Source organism: Bufo gargarizans, chromosome 5 (assembly GCF_014858855.1).
Source record: "Bufo gargarizans isolate SCDJY-AF-19 chromosome 5, ASM1485885v1, whole genome shotgun sequence".
Classification (NCBI taxonomy): Eukaryota; Metazoa; Chordata; class Amphibia; order Anura; family Bufonidae; genus Bufo; species Bufo gargarizans.
The window spans coordinates 79,217,722-79,230,537 of NC_058084.1; the positions used below are offsets into that span (position 1 = coordinate 79,217,722).

The 12,816-nt window shown below is 43.4% G+C and overlaps 1 protein-coding gene across 1 annotated transcript in view; it reads left to right on the forward strand.

The window, feature by feature from the left end:
- Nucleotides 1–12,816, forward strand: part of NECAB1 (N-terminal EF-hand calcium binding protein 1) — a 281,579-nt gene that overhangs the window by 228,138 nt on the left and 40,625 nt on the right. The window contains exon 6 of the mRNA XM_044295098.1: nt 12,006–12,142. Within this exon, the coding sequence (XP_044151033.1) occupies nt 12,006–12,142 (137 nt within the window). The remainder of the gene's footprint in view (nt 1–12,005; nt 12,143–12,816) is intronic.

The following is a 12,816-nucleotide window of genomic DNA, read 5'->3' on the forward strand; positions in this document are numbered from 1 at the left end:
AAAAACATGGTAACATTTAATTCTTTGTGTGTCATTAGTTTAAGCAGACTGTGATTGTCTATTGTTGTGACTTAGATGAAAATCAGATCACATTTTATGACCAATTTGTTCAGAAATCCATATCATTCCAAAGGGTTCACATACTTTTTCTTGCAGCTGTAGTGGGTGGAGAGATTATACTGGCAATTTCTAAGTATATCCCCTGATCAGAAATGGCATTATGTGAGGTGTGATCTACATCTATATTAACATCATAACTATAGTCTGTGAGATTCAAATAATTCATAGAGATTAGAACACCTATCAGAGGGATTCCTCTGTGGTTAGCGGGGATGTGAGAGCATATCCAACAGTCAGTAGCGTTCAGCTGCTTGGCAGACTGCTGATGTAGTTGCTAAATGAAATTTTTATGTTTTCCTCCTTTTACCTGTGCACAGAAACAACGAATACAAAGAAACAGGCAAGGCAGGACATGCATTGTGATAGTCTGCTAATCCAAGTTACTCTTACAACTGGTTGGATCCGTATCAGTAGGACTGCTTTCCCGTTCGTGACTGTCTGTCTTCAGAACCTTTTTGCAGTGGCTTGCATGAACCCAGACTGGTCTCCCGTTCAGCTTAACAGAGGTGTGTGTGGTCAGTTGCACCTGATATGGACCATTAAACCTTGGCTCCAAGGTCTTTCTCATATTCCTCTTCAGGATTAGCCAATCTCTAGGAACCAGAGAGTGTGTACCTTCAAAAGAATTAGGATCTGGTATAGAAGAGAAAACACGTGATTTGACAGATGTTCATGCAACTCTACCAAGTATGAAGTCAGGGTAGAGTAGTCTGCTTGCAGCTGTTGAGGAAAATATAACCCTGTCCTTGGTGCAGAGCCAAATACAATTTTAAAAGGACTAAGCTTTTCTTGTCCAGTAGGAGTCGTGCAGATGGCATATAATACTACTGGCAAAGCTTCTACCCAGTTCATAGAACTGTTTGAGTCTAAATACATTTGCAATTTAAATGTATTTGTCCGGTTAACTCTTTCCACCTTTCCGCTGCTTTCTGGGTGATGGGAAGTGTGCAGGGCTTGTGTGATCCCTAGCGTCTTCAGTATGTGTCCCATTATCTCCCCAGTGAAATGAGTACCTCTGTCTGACTCTATCACCTCTGGAATTCCATATCTGTAGACTACTTCTGACAATATTTTCTTAGCAGTGTTTTTGGCTGTAGCCATAGTTACTGTTCAGGCTTCTGGCCAGCCTGAGAATACATCAATGGCTACAAGGACATACTCATATGCGCCCACCTTGGGTAGCTGTATATAATCCACCTGCACTCTTTGGTAATAAGGTTTGGGAGTGTGTTTCTTGGGGGTCTTTACGAACCTCCCAGGGTTATGTCTTGCACATGTAAGACAACCCTGAACAAGCTTTTCAAAGAGGGTCTGAATTTCAGGTGCAAACCAATGTTCTAAAACTAGTGCGCTCATAGCTCCTTTTGACAAATGAGTAGGACCATGTGCAAAATTGGCCATCATTGGATACAAACTCCAAGGCAAACATGTTCTACCATTTACCTGCCAGAGCCCCCGCCTTCATCTATACCTTTTTGTCTTGAGGCGTTATCTGAGCCTGTAGTTATTTCAAGAGCAATAAGTCTGGCATAGTTGGCAAAGACAATGTCAGGAGTGGCAGACCGGCTGCTTGTTTGGCTGCTTGAGCGTTTCCCACGGCTTGTGGATCATCTTTCTTCACGTGGGCTGGTACTTTAACAATGGCTACCTTTGTGGGCAGCTCTAGGGCCTCTATGAGGCTCTGTACTGCTTCTGAATTCTTAATTGGCTTGCCCAATGAAGTCAAAAATCCCCTAGTTTTCCAGATAACACCAAAGTCATGTGCTACCCCGAAAGCATACCTGGAATATGTGTAACAATTAATTCTCAGTCCCTTACCCAATGTACATGCGTCAGTGAGTGCCTTCAATTCCGCCTCCTGTTCAGAAGCACAAGATGGGAGTGGTTTTTGTGTAATTACCTTACCATCTTGGATTACCGCATACCCAGTGACAAAGTGTCTACAAAATCTTGGATTACCGCATACCCGGTGACAAAGTGTCTACAAAATACTCAGCATCAGGGTTAGTTAATGGTGTTTCAGTAACATTTTGTAACCCTTTTGTTTCTGCAATCATCAATTCATGACAGTTATGATTTGCAATTGGATTAGACATTTCTACTGCTCCCACTCCCTCTCCTCTTCTAAATCCACTGGCAACAAAGTAGCTGGATTTAAAACGGTACATCGCTGTAAGGTAATGGAGGGACTGAGTAGTGTCATCTCATATTTTGTAATTCTGGCTTGAGACAAATGTTTCATCTTGGTGGTGTGTAGTAGTTCAGCAACTGAATGTGGTACTTGTAATGTGAGAGGGTGTTGTAGTACCAAGTCTTCTGTTTTAGCACTAATTCAGAGGCTGCAGCAACAGCTCTTAAACAAGTGGGTAGTGCTCTGGCAATACTATCTAGCCTGGTAGAATAGCATGCTATGGGCCGCATACGGTCCCTGTGTTTTTGCGTCAGTACACCTGAGGCAAATCCCCCTTGTTCATGACAATACAATGTAAATTTTGTTAGTAGTTGGGGATGCCCAATGCTGGTGTTGTGGCGAGAGTGAGTTTTAATGCATGAATTGCACTCAGTTTCTGGTGTTAGTTCAAAAGTCTCTACTTTGAGGCAGTCATATAGTGGTTACATCATCTAAGAGAAATCTCTAATCCTGGGGCGACAGTAACTGACAAGGCCAATAAAGGCACACAGAGCCCTTGGAGTTCTTGGCAGGGGGTGCTGCTGTATGGCAGTAACCCTCTCACATGTAAGGTGTTTAACCCCTTCAACCCTAGGCCTGTTTTCACCTTCCTGCACAGGCCATTTTTTGCAAATCTGACATGTCACTTTATGTGGTAATAACTTTAAAACGCTTTTACTTATACAGGCCATCCGTCACATATCGTACTTCATGACAGTGGTGAAAATGAGTAAAAAAAAAACATTTTTATTCATAAAAAAATACAAAATTTACCAAAAATTTATAAAAATGGGCAAATTTCCAAATTTTAATTTATAGTAATACCTCAAAAACTAGTAACTACTTTACATTCCCAATATGTATACTTCATTTTTGGATCATTTTGAAAATTACATTTTATTTTTTGGGGACGTTAGAAGGCTTAGAAGTTTGGAAACAAATCTTAAAATTTTTCGGAAAATTTCCAAAACCCACTTTTTAAGGACCAGTTCAGGTCTGAAGTCACTTTGCGAGGCTTACATATTAGAAACCACCCATTTTTTTTAGCACATTTTTTATTAAATTATTTTGACGGTGTTCATCTGAGGAGTTAGGTCTGATTGGTACTATTTTGGGGGGCATATGCCTTTTTTATCACTTGCTGTTGCAATTTTTGTGATGCAATGTGACAAAAATGGCTTTTTTTTTTACACAGTTTTTTATTTAGTTATTTTTACGGTGTTCACCTAAGGGGTTAGGTCATGTGATATTTTTATAGAGTTGGTTGTTACAGACGTGGAGATACCTAATATGTATACTTTAAAAAAAAAAAGGAGGACTCCCCTGCATAACGGAAACGGGACAGATCCGTTATGCAGTCCATAGACTTTTATTATGACGGAAGGAATAACGGAATGTCTCTAAAGGCATTCCGTTATGCATTCTACGTCATAGAATTGCGTTATGGTCTCTGGTAACGGAATCCATAATGCAACTCTGCTTCTACCACCAAACGAAGTGTAAACAAATTTCAAAATCGGAAATTCGCTCATCTTTACCACTGTGTGGAGGGGGCAAAGAGGAGACAAAACCCACAGTGTGGAGAGCGCACAGACGAGGCAAAAGCACCTTATGGAGTTAAAGGGAGTCTGTCATCAAAGTTTCACCTTTTTAACCCTTCCCATGGCTTTCTAGCAGCCTTGCAGTTAATAAAAACATTACCTTTTATGAGCAATCCTGGACTTATAAAACCGGCAAAAAACAACTTAGTAGTATATGCAAGTGAGGGCTCGCAAGTGCCCAGGGGCGGCGTTACCCTCGTAGGTGCCCAGCTAACTCAGCTTTATTGTCGCTTCCCCCACCCATTCTTTCCCTCTGACCGCCCATCTACTTACTTCTTGCTTCGCCGAGATCGTGCGCCTGCGCACTTAGTCCATTAATTACTGTGATGCCGTACAAGGAATGGGCATCGCAGTGCGCATGCGCCGGCCGACAGACTCCCGGGATCTCTGCGAAACAAGAAGTAAGTAGATGGGCGGTCAGAGGGAAAGGATGGGCGAGCAGAGGGAAAGACAGGGCGGGGTGAAGCGACAATAAGGCTGAGCTAGCTGGGCACCTACGAGGGTAACGCCGCCCCTGGGCACTTGCGAGCCCTCATTTGCATATGCTACTAAGTTGTTTTTTGCCGGTTTTATAAGTCCAGAATTGCTCATAAAGGTAACGTTTTTATTAACTGTAAGGCTGCTAGAAAGCTATGGGAAGGGTTAAAAAGGTGAAACTTTGATGACCGACTCCCTTTAAAATACCTAATGTAAGGGGATGTACTGTATGGTGAGCAATGTAACTGTGGGTGACTTTATAAAAGCTTCTAGCAGCTCTCACACCCCTTATATACTGCACTACAATCTCCATAAAAATACAGCCCCCAAACCCCTGACCAGAAATCACTGACCACAGCATACTGTAAGTGCCTGCACTCTCCCTGCTCTGGACGCTGCTCTGCTTCTCCTTACAGCCCTTTTCCTGCATCTGGCTCAGTCTGTAAGGAGCGGGAGGAAGAGGTCACATGATCTTATGACATCATTCCCTCTAAGAAGCCAATACATTCTAGACCTGTCCTGAACCTATGAGGCAGAATGGAAATGCCTGCTTTCCTCCTTTAGAAAATGCCTGCTGCCGGGCGCCCCCTGCAATTTGGCGCCCGGGGCAACGGCCCCCCCCCCCCCCCACGCTACGCCCCTGAGAGGAGGCACTGAGCATCATTAAGGACATAAGTGCACACAAAGTCTCTTCAGGCACAGGGTTTGTGATTTGGGGTTTTCCTGAAGAGAAATCCACAGATGCTTTCATGGCACTAAGCACATCAGTCCCCAGTAAATTGTATGGACTATCTGATCTTGCCAACACACGTGTGACAATAGATAAGGCATCATGAATGTTAAGTTTAACAGGTTTTGTTAGTGGGAGTTTAACAGACGTTCCCTCAACCCCTTGACAATAAATGTAATCTGAGGAGATGAGCTCCTCAGGCACATATTTTTCTTGTATTAGGGTATTGGCTGCTCCTGTGTCTACCAAAAAGTCAATTGGATTCCCCGTGTCCTCATACGTGGATGTGATGATTAGTTACGGACCTGGGTATGTGTCAAGGGGGTAGTTAACATTGAGGGAACTCACAGGATTGACGTCACTTCATTGGACTCTCCGGGGACATTTGACTGAATAATGCCCCTTTTTACCACAATTCCAACAGGTTACCTGGTCCCAGTTACGTGGGGACTGGGCTCCACCTGGTACCTTATTCTGGAGCCTGCCCTTTGTTTTGAAGGGTTGATTAGCCATTATTGGCTGCTTTTTATTTTGTAAGTCTAGCTTAACTCCCTTTGCTATGGCCACTAGGTCAGGGAACCGGCAGGTCTGCCAATCAGAGTGAGCCTTTTTTACAGCATTCTGTATTGGTGCTTTTAATCCAGACATGAATGTATGTTTTAGTAGTCTCATGTCTTTACTGTCTCCTGTCTCATACCCATAGTCAAGCCAGAGCTGTTCTAAAGCTGTGGCGTAGTCAGCTACAGTCTGCTTGGCGTCTTGTGTTTGCGTCAGAAAGGTATCAGTCTGATTGTCCTGTTACTCTTTCACCCAGGTCTAAGAGCCATGATAAGTTCCTGGCCCGACTGGTCTGTGGCCTTATCTATAGGGACAGCACCAGGGGCCATTGCCAACATTTGATTCTTAAGTACTTCCCCTCCTTTTGCCTCTAGAAGACTCTCCAGATCCGCCCAAGTGGCTTTATATGCGGTCTGGATACTTTCCAATTTACAAAGGAAAGTACTGGGGACAGTACGGGGGTCTGGCAAAGTGTTACACATAGCCAGCAACTCACTAGGGGTCCATGGCCGATAAACATTATAATCATGCGTTTCCACTTGCCCAGCTCTGACTGTGGGGAGGGTCTTATTGACCAGTGGGTATAAGCCCACACAGGAGTTTGGTTTGGGCCCCCCACAGGCTGAGCCTCTCTCTCTCGAGTCTGGGTTTTGTTGTCCACACTTAGGACATGTCCACCCCTCCGGGCCATTATATGGAGGTGGTGCTGTTGGAGAGAGAGATTTGTGTGGGTTATGGGGGCTAATAGACCGTACTTCATGAGGGAGGATTAATTATTTGTTGGCAATTTAATTACATCCCATATTTCATACACGATCCCTTTGTCAGTGTTTTTTGCCTTATGGGCAGTCATAGTCATTCCCTGGGCTACATCATACCACATTGTGGCCTGGTCATATTTGTTATGGTCCTCCAACCACCCCATTAAAGTTAGTAAGATATTTCTGCCATACTGATTCATCCAATGTTCCATTCACACCTGCTCCTAATTTCTTTAACATTTGTTTACAGTCTTTGGTTGCTTCAGTGCCCTTTGCGCATTGCACAATATCTATTGCAGAGACCGATTTCTCTGCTTCCTTTTCAGAGGAACATTTACTCTGTGTAGCCCCCATCCCATGGCTGGCTCCTTGTAATTCACTATCCAGGTACTCACACACCTGGTGAATTACAACAGTGCTGTTGGACACACTTCCGAGGCAGAACTATTAGTGGTGCCATGGGCACACTTCCGATGTTGCACCACTTTTCTCTACTACTAGTGGTGCTGTGGGCACTTTCTGAGGCAGCACTATCCACTGGTTGGCAACACTACATGCCCATACACAGAGTAACGCACACGTCCTTTCTGGGGTTGCGCGCTGGAAACCCATTAAACACCTCTACGTTCTTTCTATGGCACAGGAAGCACACAAACACTGCTATAAAAATTATTATATACCTACGTTCGTATACAATATGCAGCACAGGAGTTAGCAGTAACACAGTAATTCTTACAATACAATATCAGCAGGCACTCAATACATGTGAAATCACACAGCATGACATAACATTGGAACAACCCCTGACCTCTGGCACCTTTTTCAGGTACTAACAAGGAACTGCAAGGCCCCTATCCAATCTTACTGGACAGCTTTATACACTGCCACTTCTCACACCCTCCTCCAAGATAGGTCCGTGAACCTTTTTCTCCACCAGAACCAGAGGCCTCCAGAGACAGGGACCGGACAAACTAGTCAGCGAGCTCTAGACTTTCAGCTTGACCCAGGGGGAGCAGGGCCAGACCCTTCCTAGATTCAGCTTTTCTGAGCCACTCACACCTTCGTGCATTCATACGCCTAGAGATAGTTTGCACATATAGAGGAAATTAAGCAAAACATTAACCAGAACATGGTGCATGCACCACATTCACACACCACACTGCAGAACAGCGAGCAGAGCTAAGGAGACAGCCAGTATAACACAATGGGTTACTTACTGCGGTCTTCCTGGGTCCTGGTGTCTGTCTTCCTGGGTCCGTATCGGGGTCTGCAGCTAGGAGCGTTGTTGTTTTGCCCGCATTCTCCACCAGAAAATGTTGTGGCAGACCAAGGGTCCGTCACGTGAGGATCGATACCACGTGTTCAGGTGAATGACGTCGACGGAGGAAAATGACAGAGGTCAGCGCACAGTTCAAAACTCTGCCATGATCCCCAAAAGGGAGTGTCCTAGGCCCTTTATTTTTACCCCATCCAATGGTGTAACCTCTTAAAGTATTGACATGATTGGTTGACAAATATTTCAACAACAACTTCTGATTGGTACACAGATGATACTTCTAATTGGTCAGAACTGAATCCATCTATTGATTGGTTAGTATTTTATGGGCTTTCTATATTCTAACAACGGGTAATTGCTAAGACTATGTTTTTTTTTCTTACAAAATGCATATCTTATCTTAACACACAGATGCTAACATTGTTTTTCAGCTACTAGCCATCGCCATTTTCTTGTTGCGCACATAGAAATTAAAACACAAAAAGTCTCTTTATAATATGGAAGTCGCAGGAAACGGAATACTTCTTTAACAGTGTACATAGCCTTTGAGATCGATTTGCACTAACTTTGGAAAAAATGGTTGGAAAGATACTTTAATAAATGCTGATTGGAGTTTTTTCTGGGTGGGGCTGTCAGGGATGTAGTTATTGTGCTTGTTTGGCATTTATTGTATTTTGCTGTTTTGATGGAGTAAAATTATTATATCTAAAAAAAAATGCCAAGGAAAGTGTAGAAAGTATCTAAAACCCAAAATCAATGTGGCACATGCATGTATTCCACTTACTCTCCTTTTTGGATACATTTCCACTGGTGTTTTTTCAGTTATCGAATTCCCCAGACTGTTATAAATGACCATTTATATTTACTGCACTGGCACACAGCTCTGCTGCAGAGAAATCTACTTGTACACATTTTAGGCATATACAGCAGGTATTCTTCATCTTTGCCCACTGAACCCTTCTGACATAGGGCTCCTCTGTGCCCCCAGAGTATCAGACAGCCTGTACAATAACGGAAGCAGACAGGTATATGGCAGATTTCTACTGGCTGCAGTGAGCAGTCCATGTTATGTGCTAGAAATAAATGTGAGATTGGTTCAGACACTGGTACGGTGAGTGCATCAAGGTGCCAGCCTGTATGGCTGCCAGACATGGGGAGCATAATGGATTCAGCTCTACATAAGACATCACTCTCAGCTTTTATTCATTCTGTACAAGACAGATTCACAGTTTACGTTTTATCACAACAGTTCTGTTTGTTGCACCACAAAGAAAGTAAAGTGTCGGTTCATTACCAGGGTAATTTCTATAAAGATTTACCTTCAGCTCTGCTCAATTAAATCTGATTCACAGATGACTTGAGGTGGTAAATGACTTGTTCTTTTCACAGTACAAGAAATGGAAAATACAGAACTCGTCCCTGTTATGAAACAGCATGTGACATAGTAAATTCTCCTAGAGCGCAATATTTGTACATACTGGAAGACAGGTTGGAGATGGTCAGGAGCTGAAGTGCCATTGTGTCACTTCAATAAGCACTTGTCCTTACAGATCTGTCTGCTTTACTTAACAAAACCATTGTTCCCCAAAGGGCTTTAATGCTATTACTCACAACATCTCAGATGGCCCCATAAATACATATAAGATTCAAGATCATGATTTTCCAGTGTTTGATGACCATGATCAGATCAGTATTTTTCAACTACAGATAATCACTGGTGAAAGGCACTAAGATATCTAGGTAATAAGGTTGAAAAAAGACACAGGTCCATCAGGTGCATCATATGCCCATACACATTAGACTATTGTCAGCTAAAGTGCCATTTTCAGCAGGACAAGCCAACAATCTTATCTATATTGGGAGCTCCGAACTCTCCCGACAGATGATGTAGTGGAGGAAGGAAGGATCATGCATGTTGAATTTCAATGTCCTATCCTTTTGTTACCATCAGTGGTGTCTGGCAGAAGCTTTCTCCTCACTGAAAATACATACTGTATTTTGTGGACTATAAAATGCAACAGACTATATGGCGCACCTAGGATTTGGAGGAGGAAAATAAGAAAAAAAAATATATTTTTCATCATACCCCACATCAGATCCCCATTCTTTATCAAACCTAAGATCAGACTTCAAAATCAGACCCCCACGCTCCATTAGCCTTAAATCAGACCCCCAAGCTCCATCAGTCTCAGATCAGAACCCCAAAACTCCATCAACCTCAGATCAGACCCCAGCTTCCATCAGACTTAGATCAAACCTTAAAATGACTCAGGTCAGACCCCCATCAGCTGCAGGTCAGGCCCCATCAGCCTCAGATCAGAGCCCATCAGACCTCAGATCAGACATGAAAAAAACAAATAAATAAACTTACCTCACTTGCTCCAGACAGTGCTGCCACTCACTCACTGCTCCCTGGTTGTGGTGAGTGAGGTCATAGCATCAGGTCATAGGGCAGGGTCAGACTTGCCTACCAGAGTACGAGAGGAACCCCCCCGGTAGGCCCAGGCTCTAATACCAGAAGGCACCCCTAAGGTCCAGAAAAAAAAACGATTTGGCTGCCTTTGGAGCCAATCACTTGCCAATAGGGTCTATTTATTCGATTAAAACCTGTTAGACTCTATTTATTATATAGGGGATGGGCCCCCCAAAAAAGTTCCTCTGGTAGGCCCAAGGAACCTCAGTCTGACATTGTGCGCACCTACGTGCACTACATCCTGATGCTGTATGGAGTCAGGATGTAGTGCAGAGTGAGCCCAGAAGAAGACCAGGGAAAGGTGAGTAGAGCCAGGCACATATGTTTATGTCATATGTTATGAGTCAGGAGAGATGGCTATCAGCGAAACAAGTGTTCAAATATTAATGGTGTAAGAGCACCTTATAATCCTACCATGTTGATTCATAACAGCCAAAAAAAAAAAAAATCCCTCAAGTGATTACCGGTCTCATTTATTCAGTATCCAGTATGAGCACCACAAATAGAAATATACACAATTACACGCCTTGGCACGCTATCAGTGATGTTTGTTATTATTGTCTGAGGAATGCTCTGCCCTGAATGCACTTGAGCATGCAAATCATCAAGATCTGCTGTCGGCATCTCCCTTTGCAATTGTCTCCATAGGAGACAAGTCCAGAGATGCTGCAGGCCATGGTAGCATGTTTAGGCTATGCTGCTCACAGTAGCAGGAGCAGCATGCAGCCTGGTGCTATCCTGTTGAAAAACAGCTCCTGGGACACTTTGGAGAAATGGCCGTTCACTGTTTCCACAACCAAATCAATGTAATACCAAGCTGTTAGTTACTTGAAATGAGACCCTGCCATTATAGAATTCTTAAAAGGGATTTTTCAGTACTTTTATGTTGATGGCGTATACTCCGGATAGGCCATCAATATCTGATGAGCCTGGGCCACTGATCAGCTGCTCCACAGTAGCTCCAGAGGAGGAACTACACAGTACTGTTCAAGAACTGGAAAATCCCTTTAAATATCAAACATAAGGGTCTGTCTGCCATAGTACCTAATTTCTCCAGAGCTCAGGAATATGGGCCATCTGGTCTCGGTAATTTCTCTCAGTCTTTTGAGGGCTGCACTGCACTTCTTGCTAGGTTAAGTAGTTGTAGAACTTATCACCTATCATACCCTCTGCCATGGTTTTTCCTTTTGTACATACAAGGCAATGTACTGTGATACAGAAATATTATAACCCTGTATTATAGAATTTCAGCTAAGCATTTGGGGGATGTGTCTAAGATTGTTAACATCTACTAAAATAATGTCGTCTGTCCCCAAAAGCGTGTAGACCACTGTACACTCCATGTCAGCGCTGCTTCTTCTTCATTACACTGTGCGTCGTCTCCTTTGCAGTGGCGGCATTGTGTAATTACAAGTACTCGCTCCATTCAAGTGAATATAGAAGTACTTGTAAATACATTGAGCCGCCAATACTTCCCAGACAACAGGGCAGCGTAATGAAGAAGATCATCAGATGATCATCGGGGGCGGCAGGTGACGGACCCTTGCCGATCTGATATTGATGACCTATCCTGAGGTCATCAATATATACTGCCTGCACAACTCCTTTAACTGTACATCTTCTTGAAGCTACCACACAGAACAACACACAGCTCCACTCAGAAGTCATTAGGTACATCTTCGGTCATGTTAATTTCAGCAGAATCGTCAGTCTTCTGATTAGACTTGTAGAGGCTGACAGTCCAATGGAAGGAGCAGCCCTCAGATCTTGCATTTAATTGCATTTTGGGATGAAATAAAGTCATTCATGTCTCACATGTGAGTATCTGCTTCGTTTCAGCAATATCAAAATGCCTCCAAACTGGAACAGTTTGTGACACGTTTTTTGTTGAAAGAAACACTCAACCAGCTGCAGTCTCTACAGAATTCATTAGAATGTGCCATGGAAACGACGGAGGAGCAGACCCGCCAGGAAAGGTAGGTTATGCAGACGTGTCTCATTTTTCTGAACTTACTGCAGAAACTGCTTGCTTTTCTCTAAACTTCAGGGTAGAGATGAGCGAATTTCTTGAAAATTCGATTCGGGTGATTCGCCGAATTTGACCAAAAAATTTGCTTTGTGGCGATTTACTTACCGCGTCCATTTGCGCGTGACGGGCTGGCCGCCACAATCTTGCTTGAAGATCTTCACCAAAATCACGTGCGGCGCAAGATCACGGCGTGGTGACAAATGACGTCATCACCCCATCACCCCGGCCAGCGTGATCATGTAATCTCACGGTGCATGGGATTTCGGCCGAGATCTTCAAGCAAGATGAAGGCTGGCGGCCCTTCGCGTGCAAATGGAGGCAGTAAGTTTGTATTTCAGGATTAATCGATTCACTGACAAGAAGCACGAGTAAATTCGGCTTCTAGGCGAATCAAATAATTCCTGAAATTCGGATGGAATTCCACTTTGTGGGATTCGATTTGCTCATCTCTACTTCAGGGCTATACAGTTTATTTGTTGTATAATGAGAATCTATACTATTTCCCAATATACTTTCAAAATCCATTCCTCACAGTTTTCAAGATCTATGAACTATGAACGCCATGGCGTCTCTGATCATAGCCCTGTCACGGTAATACTGCAGAACCAGAATAAAATAAAT